The sequence below is a fragment of the Jaculus jaculus genome, chromosome 17 (genome assembly GCF_020740685.1).
Source record: "Jaculus jaculus isolate mJacJac1 chromosome 17, mJacJac1.mat.Y.cur, whole genome shotgun sequence".
NCBI lineage: Eukaryota > Metazoa > Chordata > Mammalia > Rodentia > Dipodidae > Jaculus > Jaculus jaculus.
The window spans coordinates 5521638-5544332 of record NC_059118.1 but is presented as its reverse complement, the minus strand read 5'-3'; the positions used below and the strand labels follow the sequence as shown (position 1 = coordinate 5544332).

The following is a 22695-nucleotide window of genomic DNA, read 5'->3' as shown; positions in this document are numbered from 1 at the left end:
CCCCAGTGCTGGGATTATGGGCTTGTACCACCACACCCAGCCTTTTACATGGCTCCTGGGGAATCGAACTCAGGTCCTCATGCTTGCAAGGCAAGCACGCTACCACGTGAGCCGTCTCCCCGGCCCAGGGATTCTGACCCCATGCACGAGTGAGAAGAGGCCTGTGGCCCCTATACCTTCCGTGAAGCAGTCCTCCGGTTCCTCCAGCTCACCGGCCAGCTCGGGGATCTTTTTCAGAATCTCATCTGGATCTGGACAGTCCACTGTGCTCCCCTCGGAGGAACTTGTGTCACCCACTCCCTGTGGGACACAAGCAGTGAACTCTGAGCCGCCCGAGGAATTCACACAGGGTCACTGCAGGTCCCACTGGCTGGGATCCCTAAGGGTTAAGGTGAGCCTCTTCAGAGCCTGCCTTCTGCTACCTAGAGCCTGGCATCCTCGTGTCTGGGCTCGAGCAGCTGAGACCCAGGACGGTGATGCTCCCCGCGGCTTGGCTCAGTCCGGCTGTAAACCTCCAGACGCTGATAGAAAGCTGGCTCTGGTCCGAGACACCGTCATTACAGCCATAAAGATGCTCAGCTTTCAGTTTGCTTGAATATTTAATCAGGGAGCGGTGCTGTGGGGGCCCTGCTGCCCTGGCCTCGTAATGTCTCCAGATGAATTCAATCAGGAGTCAGAGTGGCTCTCACGTTAGTAAACCTGATCCCTGGACTAATGGAGCCAAATGGTAGGGTGGGTCCATGTTTGTCACTGATAGGTCTCTCCCTGCCTGGCCAGGTTCATGGTTCAAAACAAAAACAAAACTAGAACTGACACCCAGAAGTTATGAGCAAGGTCTGGAACTAACCAGGAGAGTCCAGGGAACACTTCAAGGACAATATGATGTCCCCATGCAGAATGGAACAGATGTCACCCGCTGGGGACCAAGTGGCTTGTACTCTCCCATAGTCCCCAAATCCCATCTGAGTCCACTCTCTCATCTTGGCTCGCTGCCGTCAGCCCTTCCCAGTGCCTGTAGCCAGTAGCTGACATTCCTTATGTGAAGGGCTCGATAACTGGAGACCTGAGCTGTGCCTGCCTTATCTTGGCGCAGCTCAGTGTCTGTCACACTGCCCACAGTCGAGGACAGATGTCAAGTTACAGTCTTGAGTTTCTTATGATGTCAGTAAAGATGTGGACACTTTTATTTATTTTATTTTATTTTTAAAAATCAAGACATGCTACACAAAAGCTAGCCTGGAACTCACTATGTAACCGCGGATGACCTTGAACTTCTGCTCCTCTTGCCTTTTACCTTTCAAGTTCTGGGATTGCAAGTGTGCAACACCACACTTGGTTTCATGTGGCGCTGGGGATCAAACCCAGGGCTCTGGGCATGCTGGGCAAGCACATGCCAGCTCAACTACGTCCCCGGCCTCCCCCTTTGTAAAATGTGTGTATGTGTGGATGCATATTCATGTGCATGCCTGCGTGTGTAAATATGCATGTCTGTGCACAACTTTGGATGCCAACCTGGGGAATGTTGTCTATTTTTTTGGAGACAGGATCTCTCATTGGCCTGGAATTTGTCAATTAGACTAGAATGGCTAGCCAGCAGCTCCAGAGATTCTCCTGTCTCCACCTCCCCAGTGCTGGGTTAATAAGACCATCCCACCACACCCTGCATTTATGCAGGTACTGGGATTAGAACTCAGGTCCTCATGCTTGGAAAGCAAGCACTTTACCCAACTGAGCTATCTCCCCAGTCTAAGATGCTAATCTTCATAGGTTTCCTCTTTCTGCATAGATTGTTTTTTTTTTTTTCTTCCAGGATTTGTAAGTGACACCACAAAATTTATTTAAAAATACCCTCTTCAATGGCTCAGAGGTTAAGGCACTTGCCTGCAAAGCCAGATGCACAAAGGGGCACATTCACCTGGAGCTCGTTTGCAGGGGCTGTAGGCCCTGGCACTCCCATTCCCTGCCCACATCCTTGAAAACAACTAAATAAAAACTTAAAACAACAACAACAACATCCTCTCCTAGCATTCCTGAGGCGATGCCTTCTTCCTGCCCCCGATCTGCAAGGCTGTCAGTTCTCTGTGCACCTGTAGACAGCCCTCCTCCACCCCAGTCTGTTTTTGGCTTAAGAGAATGGCGTGGACAAAAGAAAGTCGTGGTGAGTCCCTTGGGAAGACTCTCTCACCCACAGAACACCTCTGACTTTTATCGCTGTATCTGAAAGACACTTGGCTTTTCTTTGTGAGCCATCTTTTGTTCCCGTTTTCCTTGGCTGTCATTTTCTGGGCACTTACTCCATTTCTAGCAGGAGCAGAACACTTGACAAGCAGGATCCCATTTAAGCCTCAAAACAACCTTACCAAGAAGCGCTGACATGCAGTTCATAGATGAAGAAACAGAGGCTCAGAGAGGTTGAAGAACTGCCTGTAAATCTTGGGGGAGCTTGGGGGACCCTACTCTTTCTTTCTTTCTTACAACCAGCTGAGGGGTGAGGTTCTGATAATATGGTGTGAAATTGAAATGAATGATTAGCCAGAGGTTGTGTGCTACTTAAAAAATGAGGTCTTGAGTCACCCCTAGCACATCTGTCAGGGCCCCAGAGACCTCACAGCGGAAGTGGCGACTTAAGCATGGGAGCTGCTCTCGCTTCTATCCTGACAACCTGCTCCAGGGAGATGGCCATAGACACTGAGGACACTCAACACTCGTCAAAGCAGAAATCCAGAGGTTGCAGAGAGATCAGTACTAAAGTAGACTTCTAACTCACCTGCCAAGGCTCAGGGAACATTGTGGAAGAGAGGGCAGAAAGACTGTAAGAGCCACAGGATGGGAAAAAAAATATCCTAAGGCGTTGTCCTCTCCCCTCCTCCAGAGACTAACTGGTGCATTTGTAACCCCGTGGTGAACTCCAATAACCCTTCAGTGGAATGGGGGTCAGGGAAGCGGAGATAGAAATGGATAACATGAGGGGAATGGGACTACAAGCAATTTGTTCATACAGTAAAATTCATAATTAATTTTAAAACATGAGGTCTTGGGCGGGAGAGATGGCTCAGCGATTTAGGTATGTTTGCCTGTAATGTTTAATGACCCGTGTTTGATTCCCTGGTGCCCACATAAAGCCACAGGCACAAAGCTGTGCATGTATCTGGAGTTCATTTGCAGTGGATAGAGGCCCTGGTGCACCCATTCTCTCTCTCTCTCTCTCTGTCTCTGTCTCTCAATCTCTCTCTCTCTCTGTCTTCTTGCAAATAAATAAATAGAATATTTTTTAAAAATGAGGTCTCAGGGCTGGAGAGATAGCTTAGTGGTTAAGGTGCTTGCCTGCAAAGCCTAAGGACCCAGGTTTGATTCCCCAGTACCCACGTAGGCCAGATGGACGTGGTGGCACATGCACCTGGAGTTGGTTTGCAGAGGCCCTGGTGTGCCCATTCTCCCCCTCTCTCCCTACCTCTTTATCTCTCTGTCTCTAAAATAAATAAAAAATACAATATTTTAAAACCTCAGGTCTCATGGTGTGGGTTCAGCGTGGAATACACTCCGTGGCCCCGTGCTCTGGCACTGCCAGCCCTCTGTTGGCATTTATCTGGTGTTTGAACGTCTCCGGGAAGCTCACCTACCTACCTCAGCAGGGACCTGAAGGGCAGCTGCATCTTGCCACCTGTCCCCCAGGTATGGAGCCAGGTCCTCAGAGGATGTCCCAGAGCCTGGGCTCCTGGGTGGCAGCTGGTCCTCAGAGCTCTCTCCTTGCTGTAGCTGTTTCTGTTGGGGAGAAAGGGTCTGGTTGGGTCCCTGAGTCAAATTTAGCTGGTCATTTCCACAACAGAGCAGCTCTTGTACATCCCAGGCCGTCAGAGCTAAGGACTTCATAGTGCAACTAACACAACACCACCCCAACAAACGAACAGCTCAGGCACGATCAACATGCGTGCACATGTGTGTGTATGCACATGTGCAAAATGAGCACAAGGGCTCTAGGATTGTGACTAACTCTTGGCTCTGTCACTTAGACGCTATGGGACTTTAGGCAATTGATCCAACTTTTCTGAACTCCCCCTCCCCATTTATGAAATTGAGCAGGCAAGAGCTACCTCATTCTGGCTTATTTTATGACTAAGCACGTTAATATTTACAAAATACTCTGAATAAAGTTGGCTGTACATGTGATGGCCGTGACTGTTAATGCTTGTCCAGAAGTCTGACTGGTCATGAACTTGGCCATCTGAACACTCTCCTTCCAGGGACCCCAAAGTAATTGAACATGCCCTGAATGGCAGACAACTTTCATACAGTTCATGGCCTTATGCTCTGGAGAGGTGACCCCCTACCCCGCCCTCAGCTGTCACCCAGACCAAGGCGTGCAGAAAATGGCAGCTGATAACAGCAGCTGCCAGAACACACATGACAGCCGTTTGGGAGAAAGGCTACGGAAGAGCTGTCGACTTAAAACGCAGCTGTCTGAGGCCACTTAGTGTCCTGGCCGGCAGCCCTGTGCGTCCCCAGGGCCCCTCAGGGATCCTTGTCCTCCACCCCGATCAGAAGGGCGTGCCCAAGCCCGAGGTTTGTGAGGACTGATGTAAGACAGTGAGCAACTTTGCAGAGTATGGAAACGCGTACATCAGCAAAGACGCTGGGGGCTGGCTCAGCAGGTGGCCCTTTCCCCACGAGCATGAGGGCCTGAGTTCCATCCGCAGCCCCCACATAAAAGGCCCAGTGCCTGTAACCCAGGTCTTATGAGGAGCAGAGACAGGAGAACCACTGGGCTTATTGGTCAGCCCGTCTGACTGGGGTGTTGTCAGGGGGGAAGGCGGGGGGGCAGCTCCAGGTTTAATGAGAGACTCTGTCTGAAGTAAACAAAAGAATGATACATAGAGAAGGCCATTTAACATTTGCCTCTGGTCTTGACACATGTGCACACACGGTGTGCACATCTGCACACACAACACATAACATACTGCACATACTGTATGCACATATGTGCAAAAAACAAATTGGTGCTGAAAATCGAGTCATTTCCCCATGATGCCCCTTGTTGGGAAAAAGCTCTGGACGTGAGTGACAGAACGATCAGGACTTCCACAGCTGCAGGTGGAGAGGAGGTGACACCCCGTTCCTGGAGATATACGTACACCCCCGGCAGCTCACGTGCAGGGTCTGGCATGGGCAGGGAGAAGGGGTGGCTGTGTAAATGGTGGTGCAATGCCAGGCAACTCTGAGAGGCCTGTGACTCACCTGCTGCCCCTGTCCCCATTTTCCTCCTGGGCCCTGCTGAGGCGCCACCTCTTCTGGAAAGCTTTGCGTGTCACAGATTATGCATGTCAGGCTCTCTAAGCCTCGCTGAGCAGAGAGGGCTCAAGGCTGTGGCAGCCATAATGCCGTAATGCCCAGAATCAGCATGGAAACACACCCCAGGGCCTGTGTCTTTAGAGGGCACTTCCAGAGGGGGTGTCACTGAGGTGGGAAGACCCATCCTGACTACCCATCGACTCATGGGCTGGGGTCGTGGGCTGAACAGAAAAGAGAAAGCGAGCTGAGCCCTGGCATCCAGCTCTCTCTGCTTCTTGACTTCGGACACAATGTGGCCACTGCCTCTTGCTGCCGTGCCCTTCTGGCCATGTTGGACTATATATACCCCTTCAAAAACGTGAATCAGGGCCTGGGGAGATGGCTCAGCTATTAAGGTGCTTGTCTGCGAAGCCTAACGACGGGGGTTTGATTCCCTGGTGCCCACGTAAGGCCAGATGCACAAAGTGCGACATGCACCCGGAGCTCCTTTGCAGTGGCTGGAGGCCCTGGTGCGCCCATTTTCTCTCTCTATCTCTCCTTGCAAATAAATAAATAAAACATTTAAAAACCCAGAAATATGTGTCATACCCCCAATTTTTTTTTTAACGTGAATAAAACTAAACTCTGCTTTCTGTGAGTTGCTTCTGCCGGGCATTTTGTCGCAGTAACCAGTGCATCCTCTTTACCAGTTTCCCTTCTGCCCAGAAGGCTTCTCTCAAGGTGGTCTTACTGGTGGTGGCCGTGGCACATGGTGAGCGCTTACCTGTCCTTTGGGACTCACTTCCTGGCAGGCGCTCCCGGCGCCCTGCTCACCATCCTCTTCCTCCTCTTCCTCGAGATCGGATTCGCCCTCCGCGATGGGCACAGAGACCCACATGTTAGGGTTGGTGAGCAAGTCACCCTGGTCCTGCTTGGGGCTGGTGGGAGCCGGTGGCACGGGACTAACCGCAGCAGCATGGGCAGCGATGCGATCCTCCGCTTTGGGGCCCGTGGGTGGGGGCTTGGCCACCAGCTGGAGCCCCACCTTGGGCCAGGGGAGCCCGCAGAGCCTGGTGAGGAAGCTGCCCACCGCCCGCCTGGCGCGGCGGCCCAACACGCGGATGCGGGCGAGCGCCACCTGCAGGTTGTTCACCTCCCCGTCCTCCTCGGGCGCCGTCAGGTTGTCGGCGCTGAACGAGTTCAGCAGCAGGGCGATGAACAGGTTGAGCACCTGAGCGGCAGGTGAGAGAAGGCAAGACAGAAGCGTCAGGGAGCGGAGCCTGCCGGGCGCCCCTGGCTAGCGGTGATGGCGGGATGACCACGGCCTAGGCGTAGCCCCATCTCTCCCCTTTATGCCAAGCTTCTTGGCAGAAGGGACAGCTATAGGGATGTACTAGGTGACCTGCCTCATGTGGACGAGGCTTGGAAACACATTCTTTCTTTCTTTGTTTGTTTTTCGAGGTAGGGTCTCACTCTAGCTCAGGCTGACCTGGAATTCACCATGTAGTCTCAGGGTGGCCTTGAACTCTCGGTGATCCTCCTACCTCTGCCTCCTTAGTGCTGGGATTAAAGGCGTGTGCCACCATGCCCAGCGACACATTCTTTTTATAGAGAGAGAGAGAGAGAGAAGAGAGATGGACATAGAGACAAGGGGCCCACTGCGGTCCGCAGCCCCGGCAAATTCCAGATGCATGAGCCTCTCTGTACATCTGGCTTTTCATGGGTACTGGGGGGATTGAATGTGGGTCGTTAGGCTTTGCAGACAAGCTCCTTGACTATTGAGCCGTCTCTCCAGCCCTGGAAACACATTCTTCACCATAGTGGGGGATCACCCTGCTGAGCAAAGGGGGCATTTGGGGGCATACAGACATAGCAGGAGGTGTCTGTAACTTGGGCACCAGGGTGGAGAGACGTGAAGGGCCTGGACATGTCCTGTGAGGCTTCTCTCAGCTGGGCATTCTCCTGCCTGTCAAAGGAATCCAAACAGGCTACGGGCTCTTGAAGACCACCCCCCAAAAAAACTCAGCTATGGCTGAGAGGTCATGGATGCCCACAGATGGAGTGAATGGAGACAGACAGAGGTTGAGGAGCCAGGCTGGGATGGAGATGGCTAGAGGTAATTGTCAAGAGGGTCTCCAGAGAGACCCTCCCCCCTGACCTGAAAGAAGATAAAGAAGATTGAACAATGTTAATAGCATCATACTGTCTAGCTTCTCGTTCACTCCCTCCTCCCAGATCCTGGTAGGGAGTGTTCTTATCCTCTTGCAGAAAAAAGAAAAAAAAAAATCTGTCACCTCCAGACTGGGGGCAGAAAATTTCCTTTCAACAATGAACAGCCAACATTTATGGAGTTCCTAGTTACTGCTCTAAGAAATTTGCATATGTCACCTCCTGTAATTGAATTCTTCCAGTAAGCCTATGCGTGAGCTCTGTTTTCTTGATTTCAGGGAAATAAGGGCTTGAAAGATTCAGTCTTTGGTCCTGAGTTACCCAGTTGATAAATGGTGGAGCAGGGTTTTTCCCTTTCTCTCTTTTTAGAATGAGAGAGGGGGGGGGAGAGGGAGAGAGAGAGAGAGAGAGAGAGAGAGAGAGAGAGAGAGAGAGAGGAATGAATGAGAATGAGTTGGCCAACAAAACCCAGATGTATGCACCACTTTGTGCATCTGTCTGTATGTGGGGACTAGGGAATTGAACCAAGGCTGTCAGGCTTCGCAAGCAAGCACCTTTAACCGCTGAACCATCTTTTCTGCACTCCTGTCTTTTGAGCTTGTTCTTGGCAAGCCAGGCTGCCTCCGAGGCGCAGTTTTGATCCCTTATCCCATCTGACTTGGACAAGTTTAGAAACTTTACCTGTGAGGGCAGTGTGGGCATAAAAAGTACAGAGTGAGCCAAGTGTGGTGGCACCCACCTTTAATCCCAGCACTCGTAGGAGGCAGAGGTAGGAGGATTGCTGTGAGTTCCAGGCCAGCCTGAGACGACAGAGTGAATTCCAGGTCAACCTGGGCTAGAGCAAGACTCTACCTGCAAAACCAAAAGAAAAAGAAGGGAGAAAAGTACAGAGCTAGGGATTTTGAGCTAGGGAAATACCTCTCTTGGGGCTGTGGTTAAACTGTGAAATGTCCCCCATGGGCTCATGTGTTTGAACACTTAGTCCCCAGTTGGTGGCGCTGTTTGGGAAGATTGTGGAACCTTTAGGAAGTGGACTGCTGGCTGGCGGAAGTGAGTCATTTGGGGAGGGCCTTGAGGTTTGATGAGCCTGACCCCACCTTCTGTTTTCTCACTGCTTCCTGACTGTGAATGCCACATGGCCAGCCAGCTTCTCTGTACTCTGCCATGCCTTCCTGTTATGATGGAAAATATCCCCTTAAAATTATAAGCTGAGGGCTGGAGAGATGGCTTAGCTGTTAAGGTGCTTGCCTGCGAAGCCAAAGGATGCAGAGTGGCTTCCCCAGGACCCACGTGAGCCAGACGCACAAGGTGGCACACGCCTCTGGGGTTCGTTTGCAGCGACTGGAGGTCCGGGTGTGCCCATTCTCTCTCTCTCTCTCAAATTAAATAAAAAGTTTTAAAAAAAGCTATGGTGGGCCGGGGAGATGGCTCAGTGGTTAAAGGCACTTGCTTGCAAAGCCTGCTGGCCCATGTTCTATTCCCCAGGACCCACGTAGAGAGGCACACAGTGGTGCATGATCTGGAGTTCGTTTGCAGTGGCAGGAGGCCCTGGTGCTCCCATACTGTCTCTTAATAAATAAATAAATAAATAAATATTTTCCCAAAGGTAGCTGGTGCTTCTGGGTGAAGCTGTCCTCTTGCCTTCACGCTCACATGAACACACACGGGCTTTTTAGGGTGCCTCTGAGCCTCCTCTCCCGCCTAAGACACAGCTCTGGTGGGCTCACTACTCACCACTAGATTCCCCAGCACCATCACCGTCAGGAAGAGGACGAGGCATATGGACTTCTCGCTGACCTCCATGCAGGCCCACATGTTCTCGATCCACTCTCCGCAGAGGATCCGGAAGACGATGAGGAAGGAGTGGAAGAAATCGAACATGTGCCAGCGGGGCCACTCGCCATCGGACCCGGTGATGGCCTTCCTGTGGTCGCGGTAGTCATCTCCAAGAAGCTGCTTGCCAACCAGGGCGAAGATGAAGACGATGATGGCCAGGATGAAGGTGAGGTTCCCCAGGGCCCCCACCGAGTTGCCGATGATCTTGATGAGCGTGTTCAAGGTCGGCCAGGACTTGGCCAGCTTGAAGACTCGCAACTGTGGAGAGAGAGAGAGAGAGAGAGACGAAAGTCTTGGCTGGATACAAAGGCCTGGGAAAAGTACAGAAAACTCAACCCACAAGATGGGATGTTCCTGGGAGCCCCTTTCAAAAACTTCCTTTTAAAAACATTCTGTTTCTTTATTTATGAGAGAGAGAGAGAGAGAATGGGCGTGCCAGGCCTCTAGCTGTTGCAAACAAAACTCCAGACACATCTGCTACCGTATGCACCTGGCTTATGTGCGTTCTGGGGACTCAAACCGGAGTTCTTAGGCTTCCCAGGTAAGCAAGCGCCTTAACTGCTAAACCACCTCTCCAGTATTTTTTGTTTGTTTGTTTGTTTGTTTTTGGTTTTTCAAGGTAGGGTCTCACTCTAGCCCAGGCTGACCTGGGATTCACTATGCAGTCTCAGGGTGGCCTCAAACTCACTGCGATCTTCCTACCTCTGCCTCCCGAGTGCTGGGATTAAAGGCATGAGCCACCACGCCCGGCTTTCTCCAGAATTTTTAACAGTTTTTTTAAAAAAAATATTTTTGTGTGTATTTATTTGAGAGAGAGAGTTCTTTTAAAAATTACTCAAAGGTATGGTCAGTGTCACAGTCAGCCTCAGGTGGCTGGGATGAACCTTCAGGCCAGGCACAGTTATGGGAGGAAGGGAATTCATTTGACGCTTACAGATCCAGGGGAGTTTCCGTAATGCGGAAGAAGCTGGCCCCCTTTCACAGGTCCACGCAGAGCGAAGTCCTACCACCAGCACCACAAGCAGGCCCACTCCAGGAACCGCAGGCAGAGCCCAGGCACTCTGCATCTCTTTAGACTGGAAATTCCAGCTCTGTCTCCTTCCCCCAAAACACACTCTAGGGTTGGACCCTAGGGTCCACACACAGTGACCCCTCTTACAGCCAGGCAGCTGGAAATCCAAGAAGCTTTAATAAAATTGAATCTATTACGGGGGCGGGGGACACCCATTCAAACTACCACAGTCAGCTTTCTGTGGTTCCCTAAGGAGCAGTGTGTTCCAGTGACTGGCAAATCCTGGGGTGTAATATTGGGGAGGTCAGTCTGACATCCCCACTCTGATGCAAAGCCACAGGTTGGTCCCTCCTGGATGTGGACATCTGGGGATGCTTTGTGAATGACGGAACTCATAAGTGACAATAGCCACACATGGTCTGAAGAGGGTCTAGGCTCGAATAAACCCATCTTTTAGGGCTCTTCTCTCTTTGGAGTGGTTGACAATGTCTGCTGACCTCACTAGCTGTGAAACTACAAGTCTGTGACTTCATGAGCCCACCAGGGATATGTTCACTGGACAAAATACCCGACAAAAATAAGTTTAGGGAAGAAAGGTTTATTTCAGCTTCCAGCCCCAGGTCACAGCCCATCACGGCGGGGAAGGCGTGGCGGCAGGAGCTGGAGGCGGCTGCTCACGTTCAATCCGCGGTGAGGAAGCAGAGTGATGAACGCTTGGGCTCAGCCAGCGCTCTCCTCTTACACAGTCCAGGACCCCGGCCCGTGGATTGGTGCTACCCACAGTTAAAGTGGGTCTTCCCACCTCAATTAACCTAATCGAAATAATTTCTCACAGGTGCTTCTAGGGCTGGTCAAGTTGACATATCAGCCATCACAAAGACTTAAAGTCTTCCATGTAGTTGGGTGTGGTGGCACAGGCCTTTAATCCCAGCACTCGTGAGGCTGAGATAGGAGGATCGCTGTGAGTTCAAGGCCAGCCTGAGACTACATAGTGAATTCCAAGTCAGCCTAAGCTAGAACAAGACCCTACCTTGAAAAATCAGAAAAAAAAAAATCTTCAGTGTAAAACCAAAATAGGTGATGGCCCAGAAGAGAGTGAAAGCATGATGCATATACATGTAAAAATACATGTGTGTGGTCTATAATTCTCCAAAAAGAATTATGGGCACTCCGCTTTCAGTAACTCTGTCAACATGTGTTGGCGGAGAAGCTACACAGGACTCAGGTTTGGGCTCTGGGACTCAGCGCTGAACAGAACGGTCCAGCAGCTAGCCCATCACTCGCACGGCAGTGAGCAAACCCAGACACGGCAGGTTCAATGCTCTCTATCTCTGTGTGATGGGGAGGGTTTGCGCTCACATTAGACCTACTCTGAAATTCACTCTCTTCTTACTGGAAGAGAGCTTAAAGGGTCAGCTCCAGACTGGACAGAAGCAGCTGCTAAACACAGGTGAAGCTGGGTTCTAGCCTCCTGATGGAGCCACTTGTGAAGGGCAGCCAGGGAGTGTCAACTTTCCCAAATAACATGGTTGTGGAAACCTCCATTCTGAGGAAATCTCGGGCACATGGAAATGGAGGGGTCAGACTGGGGTTCTGCATTGTCCAGTGGCCAACTTTCATAGCACAGGGCTTTGGGTGACATGATTGGGGGCAGTGAGGGACACAGGGACACCTTCACGGGATCCTGAGCAAAAGCACCAGGCATTGAAGCGTGCCTTCTCGCACTTGGCTAGGGACTTCCACGGGTTCCGTAATTATCTGAGGTGAGAGGGTTAGAAATTAATATTAGAATCTCCTTCAGGAGCAATCTTAATTAACTTCTCGCTGAACAGTGAGCGGAATGTGCATACTTCTCACTACAGAATGCAAATTACATCATCTTCCATATTACTTTTCTGTCACCAAATACCCAAGAAGAAACATCCGAAGGGAGGCAGGGTTTACTTTGGCTTACAGTTCAAGGGCATACCCCCCCTCGCACTGCAGGGAAAGTGTGGCAGTGGGAGTGTGTGGCAGCTTGTCACACCACAGCCAGTCAGGATGCCGAGGACAAACAGGAAGCAGGGCCAAGCTATAAAACCTCAAGGCCCACCCCAGGGATCCACTTCCTTCAGCAAGGTGTCACCTCTGAAAGGTTCTGCAACCTTTCAAAACATGGCCAACAGCTGCAGACCAAGTGTCAGGTACATGAGCCAGGGGGCACATTTCTCATTCAAACCACATCTTCTATCACCTTTGTGTTTTTCCCCTTTAAAGGATGACAATCAGCCAACCAACCAACAAAAAGCAGGATTGAGTCAGAGAGATGGCTCCATGGTTAAGGTACTTACCTGCAAAAGCTAAGGACCTGAGTTGGATTCCCCAGGACCCACATAAAGCCAAATGCACAAGATGCATCTGGAGTTCATTTGCAGTGGCTAGAGGCCCTGGTGTGCCCATTCTCTCTCTCTCTATCTATACATATGTATACCGCTTTCTCTTAAATAAATAAATTATATATTATAGATATATCAGGATCTGTCCACTTGATAATCCACAGGTATCCTGATTTGGAGGTCTCAACTCTTAGCCAAGCAGTCAACACACGTTAGACAGCATCTGCTGTGCTGCTGGGCTGTAAAGTCACACAACCTGGCTGGCTCCTGTTGAGCCCTAGAAAGAGTCGGGGAGGAGACCAATGCTCCGTGTCGTGTCCGTGCTTCTCACAGTCTTCACCTCTGCCCCCATCTAACTGTCCCCATAGCCTTTGCCCAGATTGGTACGCTAAAAGGACATCTTCATGTTACCATACAATGATAACTTGCAAACTACTTATAGTAGCTGCTAAATATTCTTTCATAAGTAGCACACAATTTCTTTAGTTAATCTCAGAGCCAATATAAAAACATCACTGAAGGGGAAAAATGCAGGTAGGACATAAACCAAGATGGTGAAAGTGGATATATTTCGCTAGAAATTGACTTGAAGCCAATTACTTATCTTCCACTTCTTTATATCTTCAATGAGGATGATTTATTGGGAAAAGAGAATGAAAAGTAGGCCTGATGTCTGATGTCCATGGGGAAGTCACCGTTTGGTGATGAAATCAGTCTTGTAGTCACGAAACATATTGGAAGACAGGCTGACATGACCATTGGGTCCCCCTTTCTATCAAATACCACAGAAGGTGCTGAACAAAGAAAGCTTAGGTGCATCAATGATCTGTCAATAAAAATCAGCATTTTGTTTTTTCAAAGTAAGGTCTCGCTCTAGCCCAGGCTGACCTGGAATTCACTATCTAGTCTCAGGGTGGCCTCAGACTCATGGTGATCTTCCTACCTCTGCTTCCCAAGTGCTGGGATTAAAGATGTGTGCCACCATGCCCGGCTTAAGTCAACATTTAAAAAGTTTATTGAGAGACAGAGAAAATGAATGGGCATGCCATGGCCTTCAGCTGCTGTGAATGCACTCCAGAAGTGTGCGCCCCTTGAGTGCATGGGAGACATTGTGTGCTTGCGTCACTGTGTGTCTGGCTTATGTGGAACCTGGAGATTAAAACATGAGTTCTTAGGTTTTGCAAGCAAGCACCTTCCCCACTAAGCCATGTCTCCAGCCCCTAAATCAGCATGGTTTCATCCAAAAATTAAATAAAGATGAGGACTCAATTTTCTCCCTTTCAAACCAAGGGAAGACAGTTTTTCTAGTCAGCTTCACTTGCAGATAGAGTTGTGTTACTGGTTTATATCAGTGGAATGAAGAGTATGCAAGTGAGCATGCAGCACTTCTGCCCTGGCCATAAAATCCTCTGCCCCCTCTCTCTGCAACTTCCACAGCTGCCACAGGGGTGGGTAACATCATGAGATGGGTAATTTTGAATCCTTGAATCACTAGCTGGAACCAACTTTCCTGGGACAACTTCTCAACCAGTTCCAAGGAGGCTGTGGGACATTAGCCACTACTGTGACGGCTCACAGACTTAGGGGTCCGATGGGAATTGCATTTATTTTGAACAGCATCAAAATTAGCTCATTGGGGCTGGAGAGATGGCTTAGCGGTTAAGCGCTTGGCTGTGAAGCCTAAGGATCCCGGTTCGAGGCCTGATTCCCCAGGACCCACGTTAGCCAGATGCACAAGGGGGCGCACGTGTCTGGAGCTCATTTGCAGTGGCTGGAGGCCCTGGCATGCCCATTCTCTCTCTCTATCTGCTTCTCTCTCTCTCTCTCTCTCTCTCTCTGTCACTCTCAAATAAATAAATAGAGATGAAAAAAATATATATATAAAAGAGAGTCAGTTCCTGCCTACTTGGAGCTCACAATGAATTCAAGACTCTTCTTCTTCTTTTTTTAAAAAATTAGCTCATTGTAAAGAGATACTGTCATTTCAAAAACATTGACTAAAGGGCTGGAGAAATGGCTTAGCAGTTAAGGAACTTGCCTTTGAAGCCTAAGGACTCATGTTCGATTCTTCAGATGCCACATAAGCCAGATGTCCAAGGTGATACAAACTTACAAGGTGGCTCATACATCTGGAGTTCAACTACAGTGGCTGGAGGCCCGCATCTGCCAATTCTGTCTGTCTGTCTGTCTCTCTCCCTCATAAGGAAACACACTGAAAACCTAGTCAAAAGCTTATAGCTGGGAAGACCATTGACCCTAGGAGGGAGTCTACTACTGTTGCTTGCCTAAATAAGTACGTTATGCCCATTAAAATTTCCTCTACACATTTTTGTTTGTGCCTGTAGATTAGTGCTGCTTTTCACCATTGGTCATAGAAGCTGCTTTTTGCAGATGGTGGTGACTACTGGGGACACTTGAAGCTCATCAAAATTCTGAGAAGAAGTGACTGTGGAGTGCTCAGTGCCAGATGACTCATCTATATGACCACCTCCAAGGCTCGGGGAGCTGAAGGAGTGGGAGTGGAAAGAACGTAAGAGCCAGAGGACCAGGAGGAGGGCCGTGGAGCGTATCTGCCACACACAAAGTGGCTGTTGCCTTCTTGACCTCACAGTAGCTGTTGTTACTTGGCCTGCACAATATCAAGCCCGTCAGCATTCTGTCATGGGTGGTGGAGAAGGGCAAAAAGCAGAGTCATCAAGGTAGAAAGAGGGGCTGGTTGGAAGGAGGAAGAGGTTCAGTGGAGGGGACAAGTGCAGGTCGTGGGAGAGGGTCATGATCAAACTACATTATGTCTGTGTAGGAAAATCATCAATAAGAAAGTTAAAAAGTTGTCCTCCTTTATTCAACAAGCAGGAGGCAAACTCTGAAGGCTGAAAGGCCCTCTTCAGATGTGGCAAAGCTGCCTCATGAAGGAGCCCCACTATAGCCTGGCTTACACTGGACTTGATGTGGGTGAGAAATGAACCTTGAGTGGGGCTCAGCTACGGAGGCATTGAGATTGAACAACAGCTCGCATCGTTAGTCATGGGCTAGTGCATCTATTATCTATCATCTATCTATCTATCTATCTATCTATCTTTCTATCTATCTATCTATCTATCTATCTATCTATCTATCTATCTATCTACCTACCTATCTACCTACCACCATCCATCATCTTTGCAAAGCCAGACAGCTATTCTACATCTAGGGCATGCTAAGTCCGCATTCTACCACTGAGCTACACCTTTCAGTCCCATGATTTTTTTTTTTAAAGAAAATAAAAAATCAGGGCTGAAGAGATGACTCAGCAGTTAAAGGCACTTGCTTATAAAACCTGTTGTCCCTGGGTTCAGTTTCCTAGCATCCGCATAAAATAAGATGTACAAAGTGGCACATGCATCTGGAGTTTGTTTGCAGTGGCAAAAGGCTCAGGCGCACCCACTCTGTCTCTCTCTTCCTCTCATAGAAATCAATCAATAAAAATATTTTTATTTATTTACTTGAGAGAAAGAGACACACACACACAGAGAGAGAGAGAGAGACAGAGAGAGAGAGAAGAGAAGAGGAGAGGAGAGGAGAGGAGAGGAGAGGAGAGAGAGAGAGAGAGAGAGAGAGAGAGAGAGAGAGAGAGAGAGAGAGAGAGAGAGAGGCACAGCAGGGTCTCTAGCCACTGCAAACAAACTTTAGACACATGTGCCACCTGGTGCACGTGGTTTGTGTGGGCACTGGAGAGTCAAACCTGGGTGCTTAGGCTAAATGCTAAGCCATCTCTCCAGTAAAAATATATATTAAAAACAATATAAAATTAAACTTCTTAGTAGGAAGAAAAGTTAGGAAATATCAATTAGAATGAAAAGACCTGGGGGAAAGAGAAGATTTTAGCTCTGTGAGGCTTTGACTAAGTTAACTGCTTATGCTTTGGTTTAAAATCATCACTTAAAGAACAAAAACAGGAGATTTAGTTTCCAAATCAGGACAAGGGGAGATATAACAAGGAAAACATATAATACAAAGTCAAGGAGGAAGGGGGGAGGGCAGAGGAAGAGAATGAAGAACCAGAGGTCAATTTAATGATAGACTCTTACCCAAATATATCTGTATTTATAATTAAATAAGTGGACTAAATGCTTTGGCTAAAAGATGAAGATTGGGTTGACAGAGCTCAAAAATAATCCAAAATATGACAATAGGCAATTTGCAAGAGGCAAAATCCCTGAGGCTGTATGTAGAAATGTGGCTAAAAAAAAAATAAATAACAGACTCACTGTAAACCAAAGAAAGCAAGTTGATTAACATGAGGCAAAGTAGATTGTTTTAAAGTGAAAACAGTTCTAGAGATAAAGAAGGCTTCTCATAATAATAAAAGTTTCATTTTACTGGGAAGATATAACAAGTTATGTGCGCACTTAATAATACAGACTCAAGACAGAACCGTCTGAGAGATAGACATGGCGTAATGATAGTGGGGATATTTTTATATACCACCTTCTCAGCAATCGCTAGAACAAGCAGCCGACGAGAAAAAGCAGGCATATAGAATGTCCCACACAATGAAGCTTCCCTACCCAAAGGGTATATGCAACAACGTGCCCCACAAGCTGCAGAATACATCTTTTCTTGAGGACATAAGGAATATTTTCAAGATATTGAGTCAAAGTGAATGCCTCAATACATTTCAAAGTATTCAAACCACACAGCATTGTTCTCTATCAGACAATTAAGCTGGAAGCCAGTGCCACAAAGATAACCAGAAATATTACATGTGTCTTTAAAAATATTTTATTTATTTATCTGAGGGGGGGGGAGGGAGGGACTGATGGAAGGAGGGAGAGGGAAGCAGGGAGGAAGGGAGAGAGAGAGAGTGATAATGGGTGCACCAGGACTGTTAATTACTGTAAACAGACTCTAGACACATGCACCACCTTGTGCATCTGACTTACGTGGGTACCGGAGAATCGATTCTGGGTCCTTGGGCTTTGTAGGCCCCACATATGCTTTTTAAAAAGTTTTATGACGGGCATGGTGGTGCGCGCCTTTAATCCCAGCACTCGGGAGGCAGAGGTAGGAGGACCACCATGAGTTTGAGGCCATCCTGAGACTACATAGTGAATTCCAGGTCACCCTTGGCTAGAGTGAGACCCTATCTTGAAAAACCAAAATAAATAAATAAATAAATATAAAAATAAAAAGTTTTATTTATTTATTTGAGACGGAGAGAGGGGGCAGACACTGAGAGAGTGAGGATTGGTGCACTAGCTCTTCCAGTAACGGCAAACAAACTCCAGACGCATGTGCCACCTTGCGCATCTGGCTTTACGTGGGTGCTGGGGAACCAAACTGGGGTCCTTAAGCTCTGGAGGCAAGCGTCTTAACCACTGAGCTGAATGCTTTAAAATGAGGAACCACACTTCTAATTAACCTTTGGGTCAAAGGATTATATCAAAAGTTGAAATCAGGAAATATTTAGGATCAAACAACAAGGAAAATTTTACAGATGAAAGCAGTTCTTGGAAGGAAGTTGAAGTCTCAAATGGAGGCATTGGAAAGGCAACTAGACTGAAAATTGTGTGTTAAGAAGCTAGGAAAGCACAGGATAAGTCATATGGAGGATGCAATGAAGATTAGATGCAGATTTAATTGAATTCGGAACACATCAATGATACCGAGAGGATCAACGAGCTTGGTTGTTCCAAAAGTCAGTTCTTTGAAAAAAGCTAATTAAATTTACGATTCTTGGCAAGACTAATGAAAAGAGATGAGAGAAAACACAAATAATCATTATGAAGAAAAAAAGATGGCCTAAGTACAGGTGATGTACATCAAGAAATCAGAATATGGGGGGGGGGGGCTGGTAAAGTAGCTTTGATCACTAAGAGCGTTTGCTGCACAAGCATGAGGGCCTGAGAGAGCCTGAGCCAGCATGAGTTCAATCCTCAGCCCCCACATGACCTCTGGCTGTGGCCACAGCTGCCTGAAACCCCAGTCCTGTGGGGAGTGAAGATGGGAGAATTGCTGGGGTACCTGGCCGGCCAGTCTGATGGAGAATGGCAACACTGGATTTAGTGAGAGAAGCTGTCTCAGGAAATCAGAGACTGAACAACAGAGGAAGACCCCGGACATTCTCTTCCGGCCTCTGTATGTGTGTGCATGGAGGGTGTGCATATACCATGTGTGCATATACCACATACCCATACTACACCCCCCACACACAACACACACTCCAAAAAGAAACAAGAATATAGCAGGCAAAACTGTAGCTAAAATAAATAAAAGTGAATGTTGAGATAAAAGAAATTCTTAGGAAAATGAGAGACAGAGACAGAATGAGCCCTCCAGGGCCTCCAGCCACTGCAAATGAACTCCAGATGTGTGCACCACTTTGTGCATCTGGCTGTATGTGAGTACTGGGGAATTGAACCAGGGACTTTTGCTTTGCAGGCAAGCGCCTTCACGGCCGAGCCACCTCTCCAGTGTCGTGCCTGGCCCTTTGCAGGGCTTCATGGGGTCAAGCTCTGGTCCTCATGCTCACACAGCAGGTGCTCCTACCTGCTGAGCACCTCCACAGCACCCTCGATTTTCTTTTACCTTTAGGAGCAGAGTGAGTCTGATGTCATTTTTCTTTGCATTGACAAAATAATCTTACAGATAGGATGCAAGGAGATGTTTCAGTTTGTGTATCAGGGTTATTAGCATACATGTCGCCTTAAACACCACTTCTTGATGGTGAGGACATTCAAAATCTTCTCTTGGGCCATTGTTTCAAGCATACCATTGTTATTGTTAAATACTAATGTGTTAATTATTAACGTAAAATATGTTACTATCTTACATGCAGAACAATAGTCTGATAAAATTAAATAAACAACCATTCATGACAAATGTTCTCGATAAAAAAGAACTTTCTTAAATGGCAACTTTTAAAGATTTTTTAAATTTAATTGTATTTATGACACACAGAGAAAGAGAGAGAGAGAGGGGTGGGGAGGGAGGGAGAGAGAGGGAATGGGCACGTCACATCAGGGCCTTCAGCCACTACAAACCAACTCAATATGCATGCGCCCCCTTATGCATATGTGTTACATGGGTCCTGGGGAATTGAACCAGGGACTTTGGCTTTGCAGGCAAATGCCTTAACCACTAAGCCATCTCTCCAGCCCTAGGTTTTTTTTTTTTTAAACCTGCCTAAATGTTTTATGGCGAGATATTAAAAACATTCTCAGCCAAGGAAACAACCAGGATGTCTGCTCTTCACACTTATTTTCCACAGAGCACTGGATGTCCTAGCCAGTACAATTTAATAGTAAACAGCCTCAAACGGCATAAGAATTAGAAAAGAAGGGCTGGTTTAGCAGTTAAAGCTCTTGCCAAGGACCCAGGTTCGATTTTGATTCTCTAGATCCCACATAGAAGCCAGATGCCCATGATGGCACAAGCGCCTGGAGTTTGTTTGCAGTGGCTTGAGGCCCTGGTGTGTCCATTCTCCCTCTGTCTCTCCTTTTCTGTCTCCCTCTCTAATAAATAAATAAATGAAATAATTTAAAAAAAAAACAGAAAAGAAGAAACAAAATGCATTTTTTGCAAATGGTATACTTATGTTAAAGAATTTAAATGTCTGCAGATAAATTGATAGAATTAACAAAGGAGATTTCTGAATGTAAAAAAAAATAACAAAATGATAGGCAATACTTTGTGCAGAGATGCACATCTGATCAAAGTGCTGAGAATAAGTGACTATTGTGCACTCCATCCTTGACGGGGCCTCTGCGCCATCTCCTCCGGGGCTCAGGGACAAGCGTGACTGAGGTGTGGAGAGCTGTGTGAGCCAGAGGATGGGGAGGAGTGCTGTGGAATCCTGTCGTTTGGACACAACAGAACTGTCACACTCGCGAAGTCACAGCGGTTGTGGCTTCCTGTGAAAGATCTGACCTGTCAACATTCCATCATAGATGGAGAAGGTACCCATGAAGTTCCTTGTCTCCCAAAAGGAGCTACTGGCAGACATGCCCACAGACATGCCCAGAGGTGTGTCTCCTAGGTCACGTTGACAGGGGAGACTCACTGTCACGGCGAGTGACTTGGCTTGTAGACATGGACACTTTACAAGTTGCAGGTTTATCCATGATAAAATGGGGTTCTAACAGTTATGGACAAGCCGTGGGTTTTGCATGAATCATGATCTGTATGTAAGTCCTCCTCAGATTTGTGCACTGTGCTTAGTGTGGGCGGAGTGAGATGACTTACATTGATTGTCAACTTGATGGGATGTAGAATCACTGTGAGGGGTTACGTAGACTAGGTGAGCCTCTCTGCAAGTGAGGGATTATCATGACGAGGATAACTAAGGTAGCAAGCCCCCTTAACTGTGGGCAGCACCTTCCCACGGGCCAGGGTCCTGGACTGTATAAAAGGAGAGCGCTGGCTGCTCAGCAGCATTCCTCACTCTGCTTCCTCACCGTGGACTGAATGTGAGCAGCCACCTCCAGCTCCTGCCACCACGCCTTCCCCGCCGTGATGGACTGTGACCTGGAACTGGAGGCTGAAATAAAGCTCCCCTTCCCTTCCCTTAAGCTGATTTTTGTCAGGTATTTTGTCCTAACGATGAGAGGGCAAGTGATACAAGGAGTGAGCTGACCTTCCCTGCTTCCCTGAGTGCCCAGCCGGGTCTCAATCATACTTTCTGCCCTAGGCCTCACAGTTCACCTGAACCTTGTAAGTTCTTCAGCTTCTGGGTACCCAATGCCTCCCAGCTGCACTTGTTGACATTGCTGGGTGCTCTGTTCTCTCTTACATGTTGTTTCCTCTCTTCAAAACTAGACACTGGACTCCTCGTAGGTACTGAGAGAATACAGAGAACACTATTTCTAACAAGCCTTGCCATTTCTTCAGGCCTTTGATCTGCTCCCAAGAGTCCGCGAGACTCTGAGCTTTCTCCAGATGGCCTGAGGATTTGGGGACTGCAGTGACCCCAAGCTCACCTCCTGAGAATCTGATAGACTTGGTGGATAAATGCAGTTCTAAGAGTGGGTGGCTTGCAGGCCAGATGAACATGACTGGGGGGACTCTTCCTGCAGAGGGCGCCCTGGAGCTGAGTTTGCAGTACGGCCTATACAGGGAATAAGAGAATGCCTCTTTGAGGCAGGAAGGAGCTGGGACTCAGGAGTCGGAAGTTCTGTAAGCCACTTGCTTGCTGTCTTGCTGGAAGACACTGGGGTCATCATTTAACCACTCCTTGTGTCTGTTTTCTTCATCTAACCCATGAGGACTTTGGAAGCAACCCTGTCTCAGGGCTGTTGTGAGCACAACACTAGGTCCGTTACAGCAAGGGTGTAGCACTATGCCTCAGGAATTTGAAAAATTGAGTGCTATGGTTATTTGTTAAGAGAAAAGCCCAGGGCTTGGAAGCCCCTCTTGGTGCAAATGAGACACATTCCAGAGAAGAGAAAGCACATGCCCACGGAGTCAGTGAAAACCTGGGGCTCCCCTAGAACCAAATCTTGGGCTTTCCAGAGCTGTGCCCTGCATTCCTCGGCCACAGGGGCAGGAGAGAAATAGGGAAATGGCTGTCAGAGTCCCCGGACAACGATGTTTGTCCCCCAGGGGTCAGCTTCTCAGGACCTCCCTGGGTGGGAGTTTCCCAAGTGGCCAACAGAGAAAACAAAAGCACCAAAAGCAAAACTCACCAAGCGGAAGGTCCGAAGCACGGACAAGCTCCCCTTCTTGGCCATGCTCAATTCCAAGAGGCTCATGGTGACGATGATGCAGTCGAAGATATTCCACCTCTTCTGGAAGTAGTAGTAAGGGTCGAAGGCGATGATTTTGAAGACCATCTCAGCAGTAAAAAACACGGTAAAGACCTGGGGATGGAAGCAAGTTTTCATCACAGTGGGGTCTCTGGATTTGGGGACAGCGAAGAAAATGAAAGTAGCCTGGTTATAAAACAGCAGTCTTGATGGGCGTGGTGGCACGTGCCTATAATCCCAGCACTCAGGATGCTGAGGCAGGATGATCTCAAGTTCAAGGCTAGTCTGGGTTACATAATCAAGTTCTTGTCTCAAA

General features: G+C 48.2%; 1 protein-coding gene across 2 annotated transcripts in view; it reads right to left on the bottom strand.

Annotated features, from left to right (window-relative positions):
* The window catches only part of Scn10a (sodium voltage-gated channel alpha subunit 10), a 121075-nt gene that overhangs the window by 29576 nt on the left and 68804 nt on the right, over window positions 1–22695 (bottom strand). Inside the window, exons 14-19 of one of the 2 annotated variants that reach the window (XM_004662102.2) lie at window positions 22320–22493; window positions 9169–9528; window positions 6050–6496; window positions 5905–5913; window positions 3625–3756; window positions 177–300 (exon numbers count right to left, since the gene is read on the bottom strand). In XM_004662102.2, coding sequence (XP_004662159.2) covers window positions 177–300; window positions 3625–3756; window positions 5905–5913; window positions 6050–6496; window positions 9169–9528; window positions 22320–22493 — 1246 coding nt within the window. Of the gene's footprint in view, window positions 1–176; window positions 301–3624; window positions 3763–5904; window positions 5914–6049; window positions 6497–9168; window positions 9529–22319; window positions 22494–22695 lie in introns of both variants that reach the window. The other variant, XM_004662101.2, reaches the window with a different exon arrangement.